General features: G+C 54.3%; 2 protein-coding genes across 2 annotated transcripts; one reads left to right on the top strand and one right to left on the bottom strand.

Moving 5' to 3' along the window:
* The first annotated feature begins 2,278 nt into the window (after positions 1-2,278).
* On the top strand, positions 2,279-11,068 carry HAP1 (huntingtin associated protein 1). The gene is given in 12 exon segments (XM_081791187.1): positions 2,279-3,385; positions 4,425-4,519; positions 4,884-5,030; positions 5,163-5,308; positions 5,310-5,617; positions 6,868-7,154; positions 7,921-8,055; positions 8,190-8,278; positions 8,540-8,581; positions 8,744-8,805; positions 9,116-9,126; positions 9,246-11,068. Coding segments are annotated over 12 exon segments (2,346 nt in total). The 5' UTR covers positions 2,279-2,910; the 3' UTR covers positions 9,795-11,068.
* A 4,529-nt stretch (positions 11,069-15,597) lies between these two features.
* Positions 15,598-16,188, bottom strand: GAST (gastrin). The gene is made up of 2 exons (XM_060647843.3): positions 15,824-16,188; positions 15,598-15,701 (listed from the first exon to the last, which is right to left on the bottom strand). Exons 1-2 carry the CDS (start codon positions 16,032-16,034, stop codon positions 15,598-15,600), a joined length of 315 nt encoding a protein of 104 aa, XP_060503826.1. The 5' UTR covers positions 16,035-16,188.
* Between the last annotated feature and the right edge of the window lie 8,681 nt (positions 16,189-24,869).

The raw sequence follows: 24,869 nt of genomic DNA, 5'->3' as shown, positions 1-24,869 counted from the left end.
AGAGAGTTCCGGTTTCTCCACATCTTCACCAACATCTATAGTTTCCTGATTTGTTCACTTTAGCCACTCTGACAGGTGTGAGGTGGTATCTCAGTGTGGCTTTGATTTGTATTTCCCTGATAAGGAGTGATATTGAGCAGTGTTTCATGTGTCTGCTGGCCACCTGGATGTCTTCTTTGGAAAAGTGTCTATTCATGTCTTCTGCCCATTTCTTCACTGGATTATTTGTTTTTAGGGTGTGGAGTTTGGTGAGTTCTTTATAGATACTAACACTTTATCTGATACGTCATTTGCAAATATCTTCTCCCATTCCATCGGTTGCCTTTTAGTTTTGCTGATTGTTTCCTTTGCAGTGGAGAAGCTTTTTATCTTGATGAGGTCTCAATAGTTCATTTCTGCTTTTAATTTCCTTGCCTTTGGAGATGTGTCGAGTAAGAAATTGCTGCGGCTGAGGTCAAAGAGGTTGTTGCCTGTTTTCTCCTCTAGGGTTTTGATGGTTTCCTGTCTCACATTTAGGTCTTTCATCCATTTTGAGTTTATTTTTGTGTATGGTGTAAGAAGTGGTCTAGTTTCATTCTTCTGCATGTTGGTGTCCAGTTCTCCCAGCAGCATTTGCTAAAGAGACTGTCTTTTTTCCATTGGATACTCTCCTGCATTGTCAAAAATTAGTTGGCCATACATTTGTGGGCCCAATTCTGGGTTCTCTATTCTGTTCCATCAGTCCATGTGTCTGTTTTTGTGCCAATACCATACCATCTTGATGATTACAGTTTTGTAGCAGAGGCTAAATAAAGTCTGGGATTGCGATGCCTCCTGCTTTGGTTTTCTTCTTCAGTATTACTTTGGCTCTTCGGGGTCTTTTGTGGTTCCATACAAATTTTAGGACTGTTTGTTCTAGCTTTGCGAAGACTGCCGGTGAAATTTTGATTGGTATTGCATTGAATGTGTAGATTGCTTTGGGTAGTATTGACATTTTAACAACATTTATTTTCCAATCCATGAGCATGGAATGCTTTTCCATTTCCTTGCGTCTTCTTCAGTTTCCTTTATAAGCTTTCTCTAGTTTTCAGCATACAGATCTTTTACCTCTTCGGTTAGGTTTATTCCTAGGTATTTTATGATTCTTGGTGCAATTGTGAATGGGATCAGTTTCTTTATTTGTCCTTCTGTTGCTTCACTATTGGTGTATAAAAATGCAACCAATTTCTGCACATTGATTTTGTACCCTGCAACTTTGGTGAATTCATGTATCAGTATTGGAGATACCGGATTAAATAAAATATTATTATTTTTTTAATGTTTGTTTATTTTTGAGAGAGAAAGAAACAGAGCATGAACAGGGGAGGGGCAAAGAGAGAGGGAGCCACAGAATCCGAAGCAGGCTCCAGGCTCTGAGCTGTCAGCACAGAGCCAGACATGGGGCTCAAACTCACAAACTTTAAGATCGTGATCTGAGCTGAAGTCGGATGCTTAACCAACTGAGCCACCCAGGCGCCCCCAAAACTGGTGGGTTTTTGTTATTGCTGTTGCTTTGTTTTTAAAGAGTGATAGGGTTGTTATGGTCTAAGTGTTGGTGTCCCCCTGAAATTCATGTTGAAATCCTAACCCCCAGCGCGATGGTGTTAGGAGGTGGGGCCTTTCTGAGGTGATTAGGTCTTGAGGGGGGAACCCTCAGGCATGGGAACTGGTGGCCTTATAAAAGAAGCCCCAGAGAGCTCCCTCCACCCTTCCACTACGTGAGGACCACAGTGAGAAGATAAGACAGTGCCTGGGTGGTTCAGTCGGTTAAGCATCCAAGTCTTGATTCTGAGGTCATGATCTCACGGTTCACGATATAGAGCCCTGCGTTGAGCTCTGTGCTGATAGCGTAGAGCCTACTTGGAATTCTTTCTATCCCTCCCTCTTTCTTTCTCTGCCCCTCCTTCGTGGGTGGGCACGCTCTCACGCTCTGTCCCTCCCCTGCGCTGTCTCTGAAAATCAGTAAACATTAAAAAAAAAAAAAAAAAAAAAAAGGAGAATTAGTGCCATAACCATCTCTTTTGGGCCTGCAGGTTCTTCCAGTCTAAGGCACAGAAATGGCCCCACGACTCCTCGGCCCGCCTCCCGTGGTGCGCTCTGAGGGACCCGCTCCCTGCGCTGAAGGGGCGCAGGTCTGGATTGGAAATAGACACACTCTTGAGCACTGCCGGCCGCCGGATGAGGGACGCTCTGAGGCCACAGGGGACGAGGTTGGAGGAGTCTTCAGGGGGAGCCCTCTAAGCGGGGTCTGCAGCAAGAACAGGTGTTTGCCAGGGTGGAAGGAGGTGGGCGAAGCGAATGAGGGCTAGAGGTAAAGCACGAGGAAAGGAAGTAAGACGAATTAAGAAAGAAGAAGAAGGGCTGTCAAACGGCTGGAGCCCCGGGAGCGTGAGAGCGAGGACCAGCGTGTGACGCGCCGGACTGGGCGGCGCGTTGAAACAGTCCTAGGGTCGGGATGCATCTCCCAGCCACCGGGGAAAGCACTACCCTGCGCTAACTCCCAGATCACATCCAGGGAGAGCAGCCGGCAACGCCCGCGGGAATGGAGGGAGGCTGTGCCCCCCAGGTAGGGACCTCGGGGTCCCGGTACCCGAAGTCCAGGGAAGCCGCGACTTTGGGCAGAACCATTCTCCGGAGGTGGAGAGGAGAGTAGAAACCCTGCACTCGGAACCAAGCCCATGGAACCGGCCGGAACCGCCATTCGACTCTCTCCTTGTTCTGATTTTTTGCGCTCTGCTCCACCACCTCCGTCCCCTCGCGCGCGACTCCCAGTCCCGGGCACCACTGGTTGCTCCCTGGCTGCCCCCTCCCGCGCGTGGTACGGGCCGGCGGGCGAGCACTCCAGGCGCAGGTTATAAAGGCGGGGCTGCGGCAGCAGACTGCGGACTCAAGATGCGCCCGAAAGAGCCCGGGCAAGGCCTCGTGGGGCACCGCTTCAGAACCCGGGCTCCAGCGGGAGTCACCCCCGCACCCCCACCCGCAGCCCATTCCGCTCCAGAGCCCTCAGCGCAGCCTGCACCCGCCCCTGCGCAGGCACTGACTGAAGGACCGCGAACGGGATCCAGATCCCCATCCGTCTCGGGACCCGCCCCCGCCGGAGCTCGCCCGACCTCCAAGGCTGGATCCCCGACAAGAACACCGCGCGCGTCCGCATTCGCCGCCGCCCAGCGGAATGCCCAGTTTGGGCCCGGCAACTCGGACGCGCAGTGGACTCGCTTCATATTCCGAGGGCCCTTTGGTCCCCGGGCCACTGGCCTGGGGACTGAGAAGGCGGCGGGCATCTGGAAGACGCCGGCCGCCTACATCGGACGGCGGCCTGGGGTGTCGGGCCCCGAGCACGCCGCCTTTATTAGGGAGCTGGAGGAAGGTAAACCGGGTCCCCGGGACCCCAGAGCGGGTGGGACCTGGGTATTTGCAGGCAGAAGGCGGGGGGGGGGGGGGGGCGTCGGTTCCAGGCGCCCCGCCCCCTCTGGCACTCAGTCTCACCCTTCCACCCACTTGCGTTGTCACTGCGGTGCCTGTTCGGACGCCTCTTGCCCTTCTTCTCCAACCTTCTGTCGTCCCCTGATTGCTGTCGGAGGGTCAGGTCCGCGCACCAGCGCGCTCGTCCGCGCGGCTCTGCGCGCCTGTTGCTCCCCAGATCTGCGCACTCTCACGGTCCCCCCTGCCCCGCCCCACTCAGTCAACCGCAATTCCAGGAGAGGGGCGGGGGGCTGCGGGAGGGCGCTGCCAGGCTCGCTCTGAGCTTGTGCTCGCCCGCCGCACCAAGCTGGGGAGGTGGGTGGGCGGAGGTGGGTTTTGTCAACCTTTTGGCTGCGGGTGTCGAAGCCCGGCTTTTCCCAGACTCGGGGTGGGCGGGGCCTCAGGTTTCTTCCCCTTGTACCCTCTCGTGGGTCGCGGGAGATCTCTGGATTAGGTCTGGAGGCTCAGGAGCCCCTACTGCGTGCTGGAAAAGTCTCTCCCGCCTCTCCACACGCAACAGGTGCAGGGTGGGTGACTGCGTCTGTTTTATGACCCATGAGGCTCCAGTCGGCCGAGAGCGCCCTCCGGGTAAGAGGTGATGAGTCAGTCTGGGGCTGTACTTTCGCTAGCCTCCTGCATTCCCCTGGTACCAGGGACTCGGGCGTCCTGAGAACTCATTTCCACCTGAGCTTGGAGGACTGTGATCCCTTGACCTCACCCAGACCCCTCCAGGGCACAAAAGAGCCCATTTGGCCCTGGGAGCAGGGGAAAGGAGTGCTGGGTACTGGGGGTGTCTGGAGAGAATAGTGGGGGCAGGAAGGGAGCTCTCTTGTCGCTGACTCTTGTTGTTGAGGGAGAACTGAGGATCGGACAGGAAACAGTGGGATGTGGGGTAGCGTATGTCCTCCCTTTTCCCACCTTGGCCTCCACTCCTGCTTTTGCAGCGCTGTGCCCCGACCAACCCCCACCAGCCGAGATCACCCAAGAAGATGTCAAAGTGATGTTAAATTTGCTAGAGAAGCTGGGTACTGCTTTCCCTGTCCGGCCCAGCCTGAGCCTTAGCCAGGCCTCTGTTTCCATTCTCCCCTGGAGGGGTAGGAGTCTTGTCTTTTTCCTGCTTGATTATTTCTCTGGGAGCCGAGCCAGGGGTCCCTCTTATGGAAGGCAGGTATATGCCGGATATCCAGGCCGGAATTGCTTGTAGAGCCATCTGGTCTGATGTGGTCTTCTCCATAAGGGGAAGCTGAGTCAGGCCCCACAGTGTGTCGATGGCAGACTTTTTTCTAGTACCCTGGAAAACTAGGGTGTGGGGAAGGTTTCCCCTAGTGGCCTAGCTTCCCTTTGACCCCTGTGTACTCCCTTGCTTCTCCCACCTGTCTGGGAGAGCCCAGAAAACAGGAAAGTATTCCCCGTGGATGGGGGTCCCTCTGCAGAGAGAGCGGGACCTAAATACTGTGGCTCGCATTGGCCAGTCCCTGGTGAGACAGAACAGTGTTCTGATGGGGGAGCACGGGAAACTGGAAGCCATGCTGGGCTCAGCCAGGGAGGAGGTAACCGGGAAGGGAGGAGGGGAGGGAGTGTGCCATCTCAGACCTACCTACAGCACCCCCACCCTGCCCCGTGCCTGGACCTGTGCTCGCCCCCACCTGCGTTCCGACAGGGCCCCTCTCCCCCACTGCCAGATTTTACACCTCAGATACCAGGTGAGCTTGAGAGATGACCTCCTTCAGCTCTACTCAGACTCTGAGGAGGAGGAGGAGGAGGAAGAAGAGGAGGAGGAGCCGGAGGAGGAAGAGCAGCAGCACTATCATTCCTATGGAGCCCCTGAGCCGTGAGTGTCCTGCCTTTTCACCTGGGCAGCCCCTTCTCTGTGCCTCAGTTTCCCTGTGTGCAAACAGGAACACTGACGGTGCACCTGCCGGCAGGGTTGCTGGGACTAATGGAGACCGCCACACTGAGCCCAGGTGGGCAGCCTCCGGGTGGGCTGGGACCTGGGTCCCCTACCCCCTGGCTTCTGTGGCTCTCACTCCTAGGACTTGTCTGTGGGAGACGGAGGTCCTGCACGACTGCCCGCAGCTGGAAGCCCTGCAGGAGCAGCTGAGGCTGCTGGAGGAGGAGAACGAGAAGCTGAGGAGGAGTTGAGCAGGTGGACAGAGGGCACATCCACGGCCAGGGGGTGTTGACTCCCCTGCCCCTGCCTCTCTCCCTCCCTCCAGGCCTCTCAGCTCTACCCCCTTGATTGTGTGGAGCAGTTTTGTACGTGAAGTTGTAACTTGGGGTGGGGGGAAGAACTCAGAACTCGGAGTTTGGAGACCTGAGTTCAAGTCCCCACTCTGGCATTTCTTAGCGGTGTGAGCTTGGACGGTGTTCCTTGACCCGCTGAACCTCCGTCGTTAGCATGGGGAGGAGTACTCTCAGCCCTGTGGACCCTTCCAGAGGCACAGCTGAGGAAGTGCTTTCTGCACCCTGTAAAATGCTGTACAGAAGCCCCAGGGTCCCTCTAAGCCTGTGGCCTTTTGTTATTTGGGGCACAGGAAGAAGGGGCCTGGAAGCAAGGAAGGGAAGGAGCCGGGAGCTGCCAGAGATCAGGCGCTGAGGCACCGGGGCCAGGCCAGGGGCTGTGCTGCTACTGTGTGTTTATGAAGAAGAGGGAGGCACAGCGTTGGTCCCTGGGGAGCTCAGGTCTGGCTGTGAGCTGCAGACACAAGATGGCTGAACTCATGCTGTTCCCCTCCCCCCAGGCCTGACCTTCCTTCCCCCTGGGTTCCTCAGCTCCCCCGTTGGCCCACAGGTCCCCAGATCCCTGGCATGGGAACTGGTCCCTAAGTTCTGTTGCTCCCACCTCCTCAGAGAGGCTTAAGTGTCTTTTCTCCTCCTCACCTCCCTGACTCTAGCCCAGGCCCCCCGTCTTAACCGGTCTCCCTGCCTGGATTGCTGCCCTTCCGGGTCATTCTGCACACAGCCCAAATAAGTTTCCTAAAACCAAATCTGACCACGTCATCCTCTGCCTAAAACCCCAAGTTTCCCATTGGCCAAAGGGTAACCTCAACCCCCACCCCAGCCCCAGCGTCAGAGCCCTCCCAGTGTCTTGTGATTGCCTCCAGGCCTCTCCACCCCCTGTCTGGGCCTTGTTTGCCATTCTGTGCCTGGCGGAGCCCCGCTTGCCCCGCAGAGGCAGACCTTGTAAGGCAGGACAGGGTGTCGCAGCTGAGACCCCCAGCGCGCCCATTGTACTCGCTCCATCAGAGCCCAGCCTACGCACTGGCAGGATTTCCTCGCCCATCACTTTCCCCACTAGACTTGAGCCCCGTGTGTGCTGGGACCAGGCCTGGCAGACTGGTCACCCAGGGCCTTGCTCCGTGTCAGTTAACTAACATTTACGGAAAGGAGACCAAGTGAGGAAGGCGAATCCTGCAAAGGTGGACCCCCCCCCACTCCCCTCAGGAGCTGAGGGGCGGGGTGGACAGAGGCAGTGGGAGGACCAGACTGGTCCCCGAAGGCCAAGGGGACCGGAGCCGAGCTTCTGTCCCTACTTGTCACCAGCCGAGGCCAGCCAGCAGATGGCTGAGCTGTTAGAGGTGCTGGTGCTCAGGAGGGAGGCCCAGGACCAGTAGCAGAGGGAGGTCACCCAGCTGCGGGCCCAGGTCCTGAAGGTGCAGCAACGCTGCCAGTCGGTGCGTCCGGGTGTGCCCAGGGCTCCCTCTTGTCATGGCCCCGCCACACCCAAGCCCCCTCCTCCCTGTCCTCACCTCATGGGGCTTTTGGCTCGGCCAGGCCCCAGACCCCTCTCTGCGTCAGAGTCCGAGTTGGAGGGGATCTCAGAGAGCCCTCATTCTGCCCCCTCCTTGTCCCAGGGAGGGGACCAAGTCCCAGAGAGGGTCACAGCATGTTCCAGGAACCAGGCCGCATGACTCTCCTGCCTTACGTGGCCTCACTCTACGTGACTTCTTACTTAAAGGGCTGCCAAAGCCTCACCCGTGTGCCTGGGAAGACCTGTCGGAAGTGGTGGGGAGGCCTGGGGGGAGGAGTGCTTACCAGTCTTGGGTCCTTCCAGCATGGGGCTGAGACTGAGAAGTTGCAGCAGCAGCTGGCTTCGGAGAGAGTAATCCAGATGCGGCTCCAGCATGAGGTGAAACCGTCCTTGGCTCCTGCCCCTGCCCTCGAGAGACCGTGACCCAGAGCGGGGAGCTCGGGGCCCTTGGTCGGCTGCCTGACTTTCCTGGGAGGACAAGCTCCTTGAGCCGGGACTGGGTCTGTCCCTTTGCACACCCTCAGCGTCTGGCATGGGGCCTAGCAGGTGGTGTCTGAGTGGAGTAGAGTCCAGGGACCTATCTGGGGGCACCCTGTGTCAGAGTCTGGGCCTCTCGCCTCTTAGCCCCCTGGGGAAAGGGTGGGCTGGGTGGGCCTGGGTCCCAATAGAACCTGCAAGTGGCTTCCCAGCTGCAGGACCTACGGGAGAAGTACACGGAGCGTGGGGGCATGCCGACCCAGGCTCAGGAGGAGGTGAAGACCCTCCGCCAGCAAGCACCGGGGTCCACTGACCCTGTCACCCGCCTCACACACGCCGTACCTCTGGTGAGGACCCCCGGCTGCCCGCTTTTGCCTGTGTGCTTGTGCCTCAGCCCTGCTGGCTGATTTCCTTTCTGTGCCTGTGAGTAGGGGCTGGAGTTCTGTGGGGATCCCCCGGTAATACCCCTTCTCCACCACAGGAGGCCCTTCCTGGTTTTCAGGAGGCCCTGGCGGAGGAGCTCAGAAGGTCTATAAGGATTATCTCGGACCCTGTGTTTTTTATGGAAAGGTGCGGTGCTGGGACCCCCAGGCCCTTGCCTGACCCACACTCACTTTCCCAGAGTGGGGAGGGGGTTTGCTTCTGACCTTCCTTCACTCCTGGCGCCCCTTGTTCGCTGCCCCAGCCCCTCCCCCACCCCACCCTTTTCTCCGTCCATGTCTGGGCCCGTCATTTCTCCCCAGGACTTTTTCACATGTTGGGGCCCGCAGGGACTTTGTGGTTTCAGCTAATGTTGCCTTGGGACAGTGAAAGCCCTTTTCTCTGTTGAAGGAATCATGGGAAGACTGAGAAGGAGGAGATGTCACACCTGGGGTAAGCTGGCTAGGGGCTCTCCCATCAACCACCCTCACTTTTCAGCAGTCAGACAACCACCTGCAATCCTGCCGCCCTAGAGAAGGCCCTATGCTCTGGGCTGGCTGGGTTGAGTTGTTCTGGAAGGGGCTGCTCCCTTTTCTTTCAAATCTTGCCCCATAGGTGGTCATCTGATTTAGGCTGTTCCAGGTGGGAACCGAAGCCTTTCCTTTACCTTGAGGGAGGCTGAGAGTGAAGGAGCACTGGCCTGGGAGCTGGAAACATTTGGGACCGAGTCCCAACTTGGTCCCTTTATTGGCTGTGTCCTTGGCCAATGGCTTGAACTGTCTGAGCCTTACTAAAATGGATTTGTTCCTATGGCAACTAGCTGTGGGATGGGCTATAAAGGTTAAATCATGGAGGGGAGCAGAAGGAATATTATTATCCTTGCCGGTCTGTTCTGTGAAGCAGGGTGGGGGTACTAGGAGAAAGCAGGGTTTGTGCAGTGTTTGGTGACCCTCCTTCCTACCTGGTGCCTGGGCTGGGTGTTTGAAGCCTTGAAGCGGGTACCCAGCTCCCTTTTCCCCTAGTTGGGACAGAACTGAGGAGTAGCCATTGGATCTATGTGTAGACTGGGGCAGAGAGCACGAGAGCTCCTCAACCCTGGTGGCTGGAGATGTCCTAGGGGCAGGTGGAAGGGGGGCGCTGGGGCTCTGCCTGGGGTTGGCCTTCAGGGGCACAGAAAGACTTTCCTGTCTCCCTGCCCAGATACAGGCTGTGCTGCAGTGAGGTGCGAGAGCAGGACCGGGGCTTAGAGGCTGAGAAGGGGTTACTGACAGCAGAGGATTTTGTGGCGGAAGATTTTGTGCCTGTGGAGGAATTGGTGCCTGTGGAGGAACTGGGGGCCACAGAAGAGGTGGCGTCAGCTGAGGAGGGGGCAACAGAAGAGGCAGAGCTGGTGTCTGAGGAGGCCGAGGCCTGGGAGGAGGTGGAACCGGAGCTGGATGAGGCAACGCAGGGGAACGTAGTGACCTCAGTGCTGGAGGCTAGCGGCTTGGGCCCCTCTCGCCTAAACATGAAGCACGTCCTCCAGCAACTGGCTAACTGGCTGGATGCGCATTATAGTCGGCAGCTGAGGCCGAAGATGCTCCAGAAAGGTGAGTGCTCCCACAGGGGCCTCCCTCTGGCCAGCCAGACCAGCTACAGATCATCAATGAAAGGTGAGGGTAGGTGAGCCCCCCAAATGCTCACTTACCCCAGCTTGGCCTCACCCAGTGTGATGATTTGCATGGAATTTGCATATCATTTGGATAGGCACCTCCAGGTTTCTTCAGTGGGAACTATGGCCCCAGGGCTCATTTATGTGGAATTTGCTTAGGATTCCAGATCTCTACCCCTTTTTCTCCTGGGGGTCTGGGCTGAAAGTCATGACCAGGACTGCAGCCCCCTACTGTGCCTCTGCTTCCCGTCTCTGCTGTCCCCTTCTCCCTGTCTCCCACTCCGCCACCCGATCCCCGAGGCTTCCCAGCCCTACAGTAGTGACAGCAACAGGTACAGGGAGCGGATCAGAGCAGCAGCCCAGGGTGCTGACCCAGCCCTTTCAGAGGCTGGAGGAGGACTGGGCCAACCATCCTCCCAGGGCCTGGGAGGAAGAGGGGTGTTCTGGGGCCACTCAGGCCACTGGGACAAAGGTCTCTGCCAGCAAGGGTCGCAGCTGGACCAGCCCCCTGGGTGAGTCTGAAGATGGGCTAGGTCTCCTCCAGGGTGCCGGGGGGTGGGTCAGGGTCTCCTTTCCCCAGCTGGAAGCCCCAAAGTTTGGGGAGCTGCACCTGCTGAGTGTGAGCCCTGCCTTCAAGGAGCTCACAGAGACACCAAAGGTGATTTAGTGACTGGCATTGTTTCCTTTAGTCCTCGCACCCCTGAAGGTAGCTGTTACCAGCCCTTTGTTAGGTGAGAAAACTGAGGTTTGGAGAACGTAAGTAAGAACTTAAGATCATTTAAGAACTTAAGAACTTAAGATCACTTAGCTGGGGTGGGTCTGAGCCTGTTCTCCTCACTGCTATGCCAGAATGACTTTTCCTGGCCTGTCCCTCCCCTCTGACCCTGTCCTGGTGCCTGCCTGGCCTGCTCATCAGCCGTGAAATTTGTAGCCTCACCGGCATGGGTGGGCTGCCCCCACTCCAGTGGCCGCTTGGTCACTGCTGGGCAGCCTCATCAGGGTCACCGTGTAAGGTTGTGCAGTTTGGAAACTGAACTGTGACCTCTTTGGCCAGCCAGTGGGCAGCCAAACTAGTAAAACTATCAATCGCGGCTGTCTTTCTGATACAGCGACAAGGCCTCGGCCCCTGCCTGCTGTCCAAACCCTCAGTTTACCCCTCCCTTCTCTTCCAGGCTTTGCTGGTTCCCAGCAGCCTGCAGAGGCCCCACAGACAGCCTGAGGCCCCTCCTTCAGCTGCTTGGCCAAGTCCCACCTACCCCAGACCCTCCTTCCCATCCTCCCAAACAGGACGCCCCTGTCTGTCACTGGCCTGCCTTCTGTCCCCATGAACCTGGGCTGGGGCTTGAGGACCCAAGCCTCGACCCTTTGCAGCTGGTGCAAAAGCTAGTTCAGGTTCCTGGGCCTGGGGTCACATGGTAGTCCAGGGGATGGGGGTGCCTGAGGCGAGGTCTGTCTGCTGCCAGACCTGGCTTTGAGCTGGGGGTGGGGCTCAGACACTGGTGTAGGAAGGTGTTCTGACTACCTTTCTAACGACAGGCCCTTGAGCCTCAAGTTAAAGGTGGCCCCTGAGTCCTTGCTGACTTTTAGGGACCTGGCCTTCTTCCTCCATTCTTGGTCCTTTCTTCTCAGTCCCTAACTACTGTTGGTAACCAAGAGTATCTCTGTGTGTGGGTGAGGGGTCCCTCCGCCCACTGGGGGCCTCCTCCCGCCCCGCCCCCATCTCCCTGCCTGTGGCCCATGTGTCCAGGCTCCCTGCCCATTGCTCCTTCCCCCTGGTCCTCCCCTCAGTCCTCTGTGCCTCTCCTTTCTTCATTCTAGATGTTCTGCCCTTTCCCACTCTTTACTCCTAAACAGCTGGAGTCTGGGGCTCCCCCACCTCCTGCCCACTTCAGTCTGGCTCTGTTCCTGCTGTGTTGCTCACTCTCCTGTTGCTCACTTGTCAGCCTGTGCACCTGCTGGTGCAGGAAATAAAGGACCTGTGCACTACCTGGCCTGGACTCCGGCGTCTTTCTCTGGGAGCATGTGTGCATGTGTTTGTGCCCCTGCATGCAGCTTTGCTGGGGCAAAGTTGTAGAAAGAGGATGGGCTCCAATACTGAATCATGTGCCATGGACTTTTGTTAAATGCATTACTTAGTCATATCAACAACCCCTGGGGGGTGGTGGGTGATCTGGTAAATGGTTATTAGAGGATGAAACAGGCCCAGGCGGGTCTAACAGCTAGTTGCAGAACTGGGATGTGAACCCAGGCCCTCAGGCCTCTGGAGCTCATGCTCAGACAGGCTCCTTTCCCTGTTTTTCTGCTCCAGGGACTCTGGCCCAGTGCCCTGCCTGTGAGGGGAAAGGCACGGGCGAGAATCACCCACTGTCTTAGGTAAACGTCCCTCAGACCTGGAATCAGACCTGGAGCAGCATTTGAAAACAAGTAGTTTGTTTGGGAGATGATCCAGGAATCACTCTTGGGGACAGTGGGGAATTGAGAACGGAAGGAAAGCTAATGAAAGGGAGTGCTAGGCACCGAGGCTAACCCTACAGGGAACTCTGGGAAGAAGTGTAGCCTTTTGCTACTCAGGTGTGGTCTGTGGACCAGCGGCACCCACATCTCCTGGGAGTTTGTCAGAAATGCAGATTCTCAGGTACCACCCCAGACCCAAAGAGTCAGAATCTCCATGGTAACAAAGACCCCAGGGAAGGCACATGCATACTAAAGTTTGGGACCCACCGAGATGGACCCCACCCAAAGGGGGAGGAGGCTGGGCATGCATCGCCCAGCTGACATTTGTGTCTGGCAGTCTTGGGGGCATTAACATGTTGTGTTCTGTGCCCTGTACGTGGGAGAGGAAAGCCTCCTGGTACAAAATACCAGTGCTTTCAGTGGAATATGGACAGTACATGCTGGAGTGGATATATATTTTTAAGAGTTTATTTATTTATTTTGAGAGATAGCATGAGCAGGAGAGGGGCACAAGCAAGAGAGAGAGAGAGAGAATCCCAAAGCAGGTTCCATAATGTCAGCGCAGAGCCCAACATGGGGCTCGAACTCAACAATGTTGAGATCATGACCTGGGCCAAAATCAAGAGTCAGATGCTTAACCGACTGAGCCACCCAGGTGCCCCCGGAATGCATATTTTTAAATGGCCACGCTATATTTTTAAAATTTTTTTTGAAGTTTTTATTTTTGAGACAGAGAGCATGAACGGGGGAGGGTCAGAGAGAGAGGGAGGCACAGAATCCGAAGCAGGCTCCAGGCTCTGAGCTGTCAGCATAGAGCCCGACGTGGGGCTTGAACTCACGGACCGCGAGATAGTGACCTGAGCCCAAGTCGGACGCTTAACCGACTGAGCCACCCAGGCGCACCCCCGATGTGGGGTTTGAATTCACAAACTGTCAAGATCACGACCTGAGCCACAGTTGGATGGTCAACTGACTGAGCCACCCGGGAACCCCAAGGTTTTCCAGGTTTAAACAAAGTAGACCTCACCTTCCCCACTCTTGATAAAGAATGCTGGGAGGCAAAAAGACACTAAGACATTATGCGGAAGAAGATAGGGTCTAATTATACATAAAACTCATTATGGTACAAAAAAAAAAAAAAAAAAAAAAAAGCCCAAGTCCTTAACACTAAATCCCTGGAAGAGAACATAGGAGTTCAAAATTCTTTTTTTTTTCTTCTGTTTATTTACTTATTTTTGAGAGAGAGAGCATGAGCAGGGAAAGGGCAGAGAGAGAGGGAGACAGAGAATCCCAAGCAGGCTCCATGGTGTCAGCACAGAGCCCAATGCAGGGCTTGAATTCATGAACCATGAGATCATGACCTGAACTGAAACCAAGAGTCAGACACTTACCTGAACGGGGCACCCAGGCGCCCCAGGAATTCAAAATTCTTTTTTTTTATGTTTATTTATTTTTGAGCGAGAGCGAGAGAGAGAGCAAGTGGGGGAGGGACAGAGAGAGGGACACACACACACACACACACACAGAATCTGAAGCAGGCTCCAGGCTCCGAGCTGTCTGCACAGAGCCTGACAGGGGTGCTTGCTCGAATTCACAAGCAGCGAGATCATGACCTGAGGCGAAGTCAGGTGCTTAACGGACTGAGTCACGAGGGGCCCCTAGGAGTTCAAAATTCTTAAGGGAATCTTCTCAGATGTCCCATGCAAGGTGTCGTGGTCTCATGCCTTTCATTCTATGACTTAAAAAAAAAAAAAGTTTATTTATTTACTTTTGAGAGAGAGAGAGAGGTAAAAAGAGAAATTCCAAGCATGCTCTGCACTGTCAGCATGGAGCTGGACCAGGGGCTTGAACCCACAAACCGTGCGATCATGACCTGAGCCGAAACTAGGAGCCAGGCGCTTGACTACTCGAGCCACCCAGATGCCTCTCATTCTAGGACTTTAACGGGGGAGACTTGCTGGGCTTCCAATTTCGGCTTCCTTTGTTATCTGCACTCTTACATTCAGATCTTGGGCTTGAGTTAATGGTTGGCTAACCTGCGCCTAACATTTTCTTCCTCCGGAGATTCTCTGATGATTAACGGTAGCCAATCAATGCCACGGCCAAAAGCACCCCCCCCCTTCTCTCTCCAGCGCTGGAGCAGTTGCATAAGCCAGTGCTCCTTCTTCCACGTGTGCCCCATCCTGATTCACCGGGATGAGAATTTGGTAGTGGTGTTGCCACAACACTCCAGCGGTTACCAGCACCCTGCAAAGGGGGCTGGCTAGTGAAGGATCACATTTTAGAATCCCAAGATGAGTGTGTTGTTTCCTAAAATCCTCTGTTTTCAGAGGAGGGCCCCTGACACACACCCCGCCCTGCCCCGAGGCAGACTTGGAGATAAGGATTTGAGTGTGAGTGGTTTATTTGGGTGGTGATCTCAAGTGGGACCACGAGGGTGTGAGATGGGGAAGGGATGCACGTGAACAAAGGAGAGCCTTGAGCTCGGTCCTGCAGGGGGATTCTGGAATTTGGGGAGACAGAATTATCCTGCCCAAGGGATGAGGGAACTAGGGTATTTATCCTCCAATCGAGGGTGCGTGTGGAAGGATGTTGCCCACGGGCTCAGAACAGTGAGGGGAATACGGGCGAAACGTCAACAACGCCCATAGCAGCCACTCACCTGCCAATGTGACAGATTGGATAACCCCCTATTCTTGGAACGGGATACAGCAGAGAGGAGGGATGTGGGATCCACACTCTTACAGAGTCTCCCTTCTAAGTGGGGGAGGCGGACAATAAACTAACATACAAAACAATGACAGGATGTGACCTAGGGAGAAAAAGGGGAGCCAGCCAGGTTTATGCCTGGGAAAAGCCTTCCAGGCACAGGGAACAGAAAGGACGAAAGTTCTGAGCAGAAATGAGCTTGGTGCATTGTGTAAGGAAGGGAAAGGGAGAGAGGAGGAAGACCCTTGGCACCTGCCATGGGGACAGCAGGGCTGACCTAGGACTTCGACAAGGAGTTTAGGTTTGATTCTAAGTGCAGCAGGAGGCATTGGAAGGTGAAAACCTGGAGTGGCGCAGTTTGATTTCTCTTTTAGAAAGAGGACTCTGGTTGTGACCCTACCACTGTTTTCCACCTGCACGAGTAGATTCTCATTCAATGTTAGGCTCTGGGGATACCGAGAAGAATGAGTCATGGGTCCCCGTCCCCAAGAGTGTTCTCCGTTCTCTCTGTTACCTCAACCGTGTCTTCACCAACTCCCCTCTCCTGCCCCACACTTGACACAACGTGATCCATTGGAAGCTAGTTTATTTTGATTGGTTTTTCATGGGGCTGGGCTGGGCTGGGCTGGGAGAGGCTGGGCTCTGAAGCTCCGTTCTAGGGATGTTGGTCCCCGTCCTCTGCACTGCGGCGGCCGAAGTCCATCCATCCGTATGCTGCTTCTTCTTCCTCCAGCCACGGTCCCTGCTTCTTGGACAGGTCTGAGGGTCAGAGGTGGGAGAGGACGTGAGCATATGGGAAGGACATCTAAGCCACTAGAAACCAAGGCCAGGGCCAACCCTGGCTGGGTGAGGCAAGCAGGGATGGCCGTCACAGCTCCTACCTGCCACCAGCTGTGGGGGACCCTGGAGCCCTAGCTGCCGTCGGTGGTGAGAGGCCGGGCCCAGCCGGTTCAGCCAATGTGGTTCCAGGCCCCTGTTGGCCCCTGGACCCGAGGGTGCATCCTGCAGCTGGGAGCGGGGCTTCCAGGAAGCTTCAGAGAAGGCGGTCAGAGCCAGTGCCAAGATCAGCACGCACACACACAGTCGTTGCATCTTGTCTGCAAAGGAAAGAGGGGCGGGGCTGAAAGGTGGAGCCGGCTAGGCACCCAAAGGCAGGGGCCTGGACCAGATGGACTCTAGGTGCCTCCCTGCTGGCAGGTGCAGTGCCGTGTGGGGCTGTGGGCTGGTCCTCAGTTCGCTTTTCCAGTTCCTGCCAGCTGCGCAACCCCTGCTCCCTGCAACTCCCAAGCCCTGCCCTTTTCCTCCTCACCCACCCTAATTACAACAGTGGCTTTTCTCCAAGGAATTTACAACTTAGAGCAACGGTTTCCAAACTTCTGCAGAATTTGAGGCCATGTGAGTGGTCCTGTGGATGTTTACATCTCATAATTTAAAGTGAACTTTCATGTTTTTATTAAAAGTTTTTTAATGTTTATTTATTTTTTGGGGGGGGTGCGGAGGGGCAGAGAGAGAGAGGGAGACACAGAATCTGAAGCAGGCTCCAGGCTCTGAGCTGTCAGTATGGAGCCCGACGCAGGGCTCGAACTCATAAACCGTGAGATCATGACCTGAGCTGAATTCAGACGCTTAACCGACTGAGCCACCCAGGTGCCGCTAAACGTGTTTTTTTGTTTTTGTTTTTTTAATTTTCGAGAGAGAGAAAGAGAGAACGAGCAGGGGAGAGGGACAGAGAGGGGGAGAGAGAGAGAATCTTCAGCAGGCTCCATGCTGAGGGTGGAGCCCAGTGCCGGGCTCCACACCACAACCCTGAGATCATGACCTGAGCCTAAATCCAGAGTCAGATGCTCAACCGACTGAGCCACCCAGGCACCCCTAAAGTGAACTTTTAAATAGTGATACCAAAGGGTGCGTTCCAGACAGCACGGTATGGTTATCTCTTTGGAGACCATCGGTGTATTCACTGTGTGGTCGGGTCCCACCGATTCTGTGCAGCCCTCGGAAGGAAAGTTCTCCTGCCATTTTTGCTTAAGAGGAATATCGTGTGATTGTAATTAAGCAGTTAAAAATTAAGCTGTTAAAAAAAGTTAAGGGGCGCCTGGGGGGCTCACTTGGTTGAGCATCTGACTTTTGATTTTTTTTTTTTTTAACGTTTATTTATTTTTGAGACAGAGAGAGACAGAGCATGAACGGGGGAGGGTCAGAGAGAGGGAGACACAGAATCTGAAACAGGCTCCAGGCTCTGAGCTGTCAGCACAGAGCCCGACGCGGGGCTCAAACTCACCGACCGCGGGGCTTGAACTCACCGACCGCGAGATCATGACCTGAGCCGAAATCGGCTGCCCAACCGACTGAGCCACCCAGGCGCCCCCTGGCTTTTGATTTTTTTATGGTCTCATGGTTCATGGGTTCGAGCCCTGCATGGGGCTCTGTGCTGGTAGCACGGAGCCTGCTTGGGATTCTCTGTCTTCTCTCTCTCAGCCCCTCCCCCACTCAGGCTCTCTCTCTCTCTCTCTCTCTCTCTCTCTCTCTCTCTCTCGCGCTCTCTCTCTTTCTCTCAAAAATAAACTTAAAAAATCTTTGTAAAAAGTTAAGCAGTTACCACTTGCACCTGTGTGTCAGCATGACCTGAGTTGGGGGGGAAACTATCATACAGAAATAAACTGGATCCTCAAATGAGTCTAAAATTCACATCTAGGGGCACCTGGGTGGCTCAGTCAGTTAAGTGTCCCACTTTGGCTCAGGTCATGATCTCAGCGTTCGTGAGTTTAAGCCCTGCCTCAGGCTCTGTGCTGACAGCTCGGAGCCTGGAGCCTGCTTCGGATTCTGTGTCTCCTTCTCTCTCTGCCCCTTCCCCGCTCATGCTCGCTCTCTCTCAAAAATGACTAAACATTGAAAAATAAAATAAAAAAATGAAATTCACATCTAAAACTCTCTTCTTAGCATTTGTGTTCTTTCTGCCTCATTGTTCTGATTGGCTTCATCAGAAGTAAATTATAAAAATGTTACCCTTGAGGGATGCGTTTCTATGAATAAAATACTGCTTTTATCTGTTTGTCATCGTGGAGCTCTGTGTTAGATTTCCTTTGAAGGAGAAAGGGTTCTTGCTGCTAAAGAAGCAAGGTTAGCCACGTTATTGTCCAACATGGTAGCTACTAGCCACATATGGCTCTTTACATTTAAATTAATTAAAATTAAAAACTCCTTCTTTGAACTAGCCTCCTTTCTGGTGCACCTTTGGCTGGTGGGTACCACATTGGATGGTGCAGATACAATCCCCATCATCATGGGAAGTTCTTTCAGACAGTGCTGGTGTAGGAAAGAGCTTGAGATGGAACCCAGAAGCCCTGGGTTCCAGTTCCAGCCCTGCCCTATGATTGGTGTGACTTTGGCCAGTCACTTCTCCTTCTGGGCCTCAGTTTTTTCACCTGGAAATGGGAGAATAGCCTTTGTCCTTCTCACCTTGCAGGACTGGGGTGAGCATGGAGGCAGAGGGGCAGGGCAGGGCTCCAGTTGAAGCAGCAGGAGAGGAAAGGGCACTCCAGGGTGGGTTCTAGAGCTGAGACCTAGTCCGGCCCTGAGCTGAGAGGAGGGTGGTGGCCCTGGAGACACCGAGGCGTGAGCCTGGTCCTTTGGGGCAGGGAGACGTCCCATCAGCCCTCTCCCCGACTCTCTCCTCCCCTCCTGGGTGGTCTCACCTGCAGAGACTCTCCTCCCCCTCCTGGGTGCTCTCACCTGCAGAGCCGGGAGGTTGGTGATGCTATAGCCAGCCTGGTTCCTTTCCGTGCTTTGTGCTACTTGGTGCTCCAGCCCTACCTTTTAAAGCCCTCATGGTCCCTCCCAAACCCCCATGAGGTCAGCCTCCCCCGCAGCAAGACAAAAGGGGGTGGGCACAGGTACCTCGCCCCTGCCCTACCCCGTCATTCAATCAGTCATCTCATGGGGGAAGGGAGGGGAGTTGACCTCCTAGCGGTGGGGGCAGGTGCAGGGTGCAGGCATTTCCTCAGCTGGGCATGAGGGCAGGCAGGAGACAGGCTCCCTGGGGTCGGGAGCAGTGCCCACTCCCCCCCGCCCCCGTGCCCAGTCCTTGGGGTCACAGTCCTGGTGTGCATCATCCCTCCGGTATGTCCAACTGGGGGGCAGATGAGACAGATGCCCCTAGTGACCTTGGATTCAGGGGAAGCGTATTTCTCCGTACATTGGTGTTTGAAGAGCAGGGAGTGTGTGGATGTCGGGTGATGTATTGATCCCCTGTCCCCCTGCCGGGCTCTGCAAACAGGACGTGAGGTAGTTATTGGGGGCAATGGGCCGTGGGCTGATGGCCCCGCGCTCTGCCTGGGGGCTGCATCCTGGTTGCCTCTTCACCTCCTTTGCCTGGAAAATCCTGAGTGTACCCCTCCCCCCCCCCCCCCCCATTTGTGCCCTCTGTGCTGGCTGGATTCAGCTTGCAGCTCCTCTCAATCCCAGGTCTGCCCTTTATCCCCTGCCTCTTGGAAACCCCCTCCCCGGGGCAGTTGCTTCAGGCCCCTATACGTGGAGACTCCCTCCTTTCATTTTCAAGGGAAGATAGCAATCTGCATAATGCACTCACCACCTTTCAATATAAAAAGACATCTTGTTTTTTTTTTTTAACGTTTATTTATTTTTGAGAGAGACAGAGACAGAATGTGAGTGGGTTAGGGGCAGACAGACTGGGAGACACAGAATCTGAAGCAGGCTCCAGGCTCTGAGCTGTCTGCACAGAGCCCGATGCGGGGCTCGAGCTCACAAGCTGTGAGATTATGACCTGAGCTGAAGTCAGACGTTCAACCGACCGAGCCACCCGGGCACCCCTAAAAATACATCTTTAAAAAAATTTTTTTAAAAATGTTTAGTTTTGAGAGAGACATAGAGAGAGTGCATGAGCAGTGGAGGGGGGCGGGAGGAGAGAGAGAGAGAGAGAGAGAGAGAGAGAGACAGAATCCAAAGCAGGCTCCAGGCTCTGAGCTGTCAGCACAGAGCCCGACATGGGGCTCGAACCCACAAACCTCGAGATCATGACCTGAACCGGAATCGGATGACTAACCAACTGAGCCACCCAGGTGTCCCTAAAAATACATCCTAAAGTGGTTAGCAAAGAGACTAAAGAGTTTGCCCAAGATATGCCAGAAAACCAAATAGTGTGCTTGTTGACTTATTTGATGAATTGCCACCTTGACCTGGTTTGGACAGATGTAAGTAGCTCTAGGCTGTTTTTGATTTTTCCACAGTTGGCATTAGAGATTTAGCTGTTGTTCATGCGTCATCATGGCCCCTCCTTTTCTGGGGGAGTTTTGATGCCCGTTGGGTCCTGGATAAGGGGCAGTGGTACCCACGCTCACAGCCAGCCTTGCTGAGAAATTAACAGGTGATGAAGCAGGCTGGGAGGTGTCCATGGCAACGAGCGAGCAGAATGTTCTGGTGAATAACCACTCTAATTCAGAGCAGGGCTCAGTGACTCAGCGGATGGAATAAGTGAAAATGACAAACCCAGTGCAGGTATTGGTGGCAATTAATCGAAACCAGAACCTTAGAGGCAGAGGGGCCTTTGAGGGGCCTTGGGAGACAGGGTGGCATGGGGAGCAGCTCTGTTCACACGAGAGAGGCATGGAGACATTCGTGTTGCCATGGTGACAAGAAATGAGAAGCTTTCCGCAGAGCCTTGGTTGCACCAGAACCCAAGACTTGTGCTGTGGAGGGGGTAATGCCCACCCCCCCCTCCCCGGTTCTTCTTCACAGGCTGGTCACACCAGCTGGGGACAGCACCAAACAGATTTGTGTATCCCACTCAACAGGCGACTGCGGGCACTGGCGGGCAAGCAGGGGGGGCTCTGCCCCGAGTGGAGAGACAGCACTCCCCCCAGGGTGCTCATAATCACCAAACTGCATGTTCTGCCCTCCCGGGAATCATGTCCAATGGGAAAGAAAAGGGTTTCCTGGCCCCACCCTTTTCCAGATGTTGAGCTTTGGGCAGATCTCTCCTCCTCTGAGCTATTTTCTTCTCCAAGAAATGAGGAAAATAACTTGGGTGTGTGTGGGTGGGGGGGTGGGGGGAGAGTCTTGTGAAGGTGATGTGCAGAAAACAACATGCACAGTGCCTAGAACATCGTGAGTTTGTATCCTCTTCGGGCCTCAGTTAGCCTCATCTGCGAAATGGGAATCATTCATTCCTACCTCAGAGGGCTGCTGTGAAGGGGAGAGGTCACAAGGTCTGTGCACACACTTTGCACACATCACAGAGCTCCTCCTTTCCCAAGGCTTATGGAGGGTGATTCCCTAAAAAGCACCGTGTGTGAATCTAAGGTTTTCCCTCCCACTGGCTATGACTCAGAGGGACACTTGTCCTGGGCTGCACCCGCAGGAGGTGGCAGGGATGGAATCTGTGGAAGCTGGATCTCTCAGAGGCCAGCACCGACTGATGTATGGACGATTTTGGAACTGGTGAGGCCAGAGGGGACTCCTGGCTCCAACACTTTGACTAGCTGGGCAACCAGAAAATCCAGTTTCTGAGTCTACCAAATTGAAGACCATATCCCAGACCTTGGGGCCAGCTCCCTCCCTCTCCCTGTGGGCCCCGTCCTTGTTCTCACAAGAGTGACAATGCTGTGTGCTGGGCCGATAAGCTCTCTGCATGAATAAACGTAGTTGTTCTTCACCATGGTCCTTGGATGTAAGGACTAGTGTGTCCCTGTTCCACAGGTGAAGAAACCAAGGCTCAGCCAGGTGAAGCAATCCCTGTCCTGAGTTTACAGGACCAAGGAGATCTGGGCCTGAAATTCCTAGTTCTGGCATCTTTCTCCTCCCAGGAGGGGTGTGGAGGACAGAATAATCATCCCCCAAAGACGTCCACAGCCCGACTCCTGGGACCTGGGAATATATGAGGTTACATGGCAAAAGGACTTTGCAGATGTAATTATAGACTTTGAAGTAGGGAGCTTATCCTGGATTGTCTGGGTGGGCCCAATTTTTTTTAATTTATTTTTTTAAATGTTTACTTTTTTGAGACAGAGAGAGTGTGAGTAGGGGAGGGGCAGAGAGAGAGGGAGATAGAACTGAAGCACTCTCCAGGCTCTGAGCTGTCAGCACAGAGCCCGACATGGGGCTCAAACCACAAGATCGTGACCTGAGCCGGAGTCAGATGCTCAATCAACTGAGCCACCCAGGCGCCCCTGAGTGCGCCCAATTTAATCAGATAAGCCCTTAAAATGTTCTTTGGCTGGGGGCGCCTGGGTGGCTCAGTCGGTTGAGTGCCCATCCCACTCTTGATTTCAGCTCAGGTCATGATCTTACGGTTGTGAGATCCAACCTTGGGTCGGGCTCCTTGAGTTGAGCGCGTGGAGCCTGCTTGGGATTCTCTGTCCCTTTGCCCCTCCCCTGCTCACACACTCTCTCTTTCAAAATAGATAAACATTAAAAAAATGTTCTCTGGCTCGAATGTCCTTTGCCTAAAGGCAGAAGTGATGCTGCTGAAGAATGAATCAGAGATTTGAGGACCCAGGAGGATTCTACCCACCCTCACCGGTTTGGAGGTGGGAGGGGGAGGGCAACAGGCCGAGAAGCGCAGGTGGCCTTAAGGAGCTGAGAGAGGCCCCCAGCCAAGGTCCTAGGACCGCAAAGGACTGAATTCAGCCAACAATCTGGAAGAGCTTGGAAACGGGTTCAAACCCAGAGCCTTCAGAACGGAGCGCAGCCCTGGTGACGCCTTCATTTCCCCCCGGGGCGCCCTGCTGTACCTGGGGCTTCTGACCTACTGAACCGTCAGAGAATGAATTGACGTCGTCCTAAGCTTCTACAGTTTGTGGTAATTTACTGGGGCTGCAACAGCCCCCCCAGTGCTAGGGATTCCAGCATCATGAAGTTTTCTTTTGAAATCGTGAAGTAAGGTAAGAACTGGCCCGGTGTGAATTTGCATGTGATTTTTCAAATACAATGAAGGGGGACGTTTGTTAAAGTATTGGGCCATTCTTCTGTTCCATTTCCCTTCCAGGTGGTGAGCACCTGCCAGAAGCCAGGGCCAGGATGAGGCCCCAGGGGTAACAGGTGGATGTGATCGGCTCAGTCATGGCTTCCTGGCATTTAGATTTCAGGGTGGGGGCGCACACAAAATAGAATTAATAACAACAGCGGGGAGGACTATCCCTGGGGAGGGAGACTCCCCAGGGCAACTCTGCATGCCTGACCCCACTCTCCCTCCTGCCAGAGCCGGTCCTGGGAAATAGTACCGAGCAGCTGCAAACCGCTGTCAGAAGCCACCAGCCCCCCGGGGTTCCTCATTGGTTATTGATGGTGGGCGAGGGAGAGGCTGAGGATGCCTCAGTCACCCTGTCCCAGGCAATGGGGCCTCGGAGGGATGAAGGTGTTGAGACAGTGACCCCCTGGAGGCAGCCTGGGCATGCGTGGTCCCTCCTGGAGTGGGGGGCTGGGGAGGAACAAGTGGCTTCATGACGTCTGGCTGCTGTCCCAGGGTAAGAAGGTAGCAGGACCAGGCTGAGCTGGAGAGGGGGCCCGGGAGGAGCTCAGGGGCCAGGTGACTGCCCAGCTGCCTCGAGGGGAGAGCAGAGGGCACCCCCATACTCCAGCTTTGGCCTCCTCTCTCTGGCCCCCCTCTCCTTCCCATCTGATGCCCACCTGTGTCTTTGGAGCGGTGGCTCTCAACCCACACCTCACATTGGGATCGCCTGTGGAGCTCTAAGCCCACCCCTGTGCCCGGGGCACCAATGAGAAATCTTCTCGAATCAGAAGCCGCGGTGAGACCCAGGCTGCGGCTGGTGTCTGTGTGCGGGACTAGTGTTTGTGTATTGTGGAAGGTCAGGACAAGGAGGCTTTGTGACCCTGGGTTGAATCCCAGCTTCGCCACTTCCTAGCTGTGATCTAAGGCAAGTCACGGACTTAGGATGTTCCCCATACCTTTCTGGGAGGGTCAAGGTGAGGGATAAATGAGACACCTGTAGCCTCCACTTGGTCTCTGATGCATGGTAAGTTCTATGTAAGGGTCTGCTATTATTATTGGTATATATTTTAAAGTTTTTATTTATTTATTTTGAGAGAGGGTGCAGGGGAGGGGCAGAGAGAGAGAGAGAGAGGAGAGAGAGAGAGAGAAGAGAGAGAGTATCCCAAGCAGGCTCTGAACTGTGAGTGCAAAGCCGGATGTGGGGCTTGAACTCACAAACCGTGAGATCATGACCTGAGCAGAAATCAAGAGTCAGAAACTGACTGAGCCACTCAGGCGCCTCTATTACTGGTATTTTCATCACCACAGCCTTACCTGCAACTTATCTGTGCTGTTACATCTTGCTGACTTCCAGAATATTCTACCCCCTTTTCCTTGATTATTTTTCTCTCCACTCTTCCCTGTAATAGTCCCTAGAGTCTCCCCTCACAGGTTAACGCTGCCTATTCCAGGTTGGCCTCACCCTGGCTCCTCGGGTCCATCCACCTTCTGCTTCCCACAGCCCTGGGTCACATCCTGGCTACCCCCCTCTGGGGACTGTTTTGCCTCCCATATCTTAACCGTAACAACCTCCACTGTTGAATGAGGTGCTGATGGGGCCTATTATCTCCCTTAACAATCAAAATCAAGCCCAGAACCCTGTTTGCAGGGCACATTTAGAACTGTGCACTCCATTGTACATAAATTTTATTAAAAAAAAAACTGTAACAAAGTGGAAGTCTAGTTAATGAAGTATTTAGGTCAAAGTGTATTACTGTACATTTAGTTTGAAATGCATAAAAAAAGATGAATAGATATGAGATCAATAATAATAAAATATAAATTATGGAATCTAGGTGGTGGGCATATGAGTCTTCACGTTAAAATTAAACTTTTCTGAGTATTTGAACATTTTTTTTTTTTTTTTAAATTTTTTTTTTCAACGTTTTTTATTTATTTTTGGGACAGAGAGAGACAGAGCA

This window comes from Panthera onca, chromosome E1 (assembly GCF_046562875.1).
Source record: "Panthera onca isolate mPanOnc1 chromosome E1, mPanOnc1 haplotype 2, whole genome shotgun sequence".
NCBI lineage: Eukaryota > Metazoa > Chordata > Mammalia > Carnivora > Felidae > Panthera > Panthera onca.
This window is presented reverse-complemented; position numbering and strand designations above follow the sequence as displayed.

Excerpts from the sequence above, each read along its gene's own strand:
- GAST (XM_060647843.3), bottom strand. The coding sequence starts at position 16,034 with ATGCAACGACTGTGTGTGTGCGTGCTGATCTTGGCACTGGCTCTGACC. Across the intron at positions 15,702-15,823 it reads TCCCCCACAGCTGGTGGCAG|ACCTGTCCAAGAAGCAGGGA; the intron begins GTAGGAGCTGTG and ends TCTGACCCTCAG.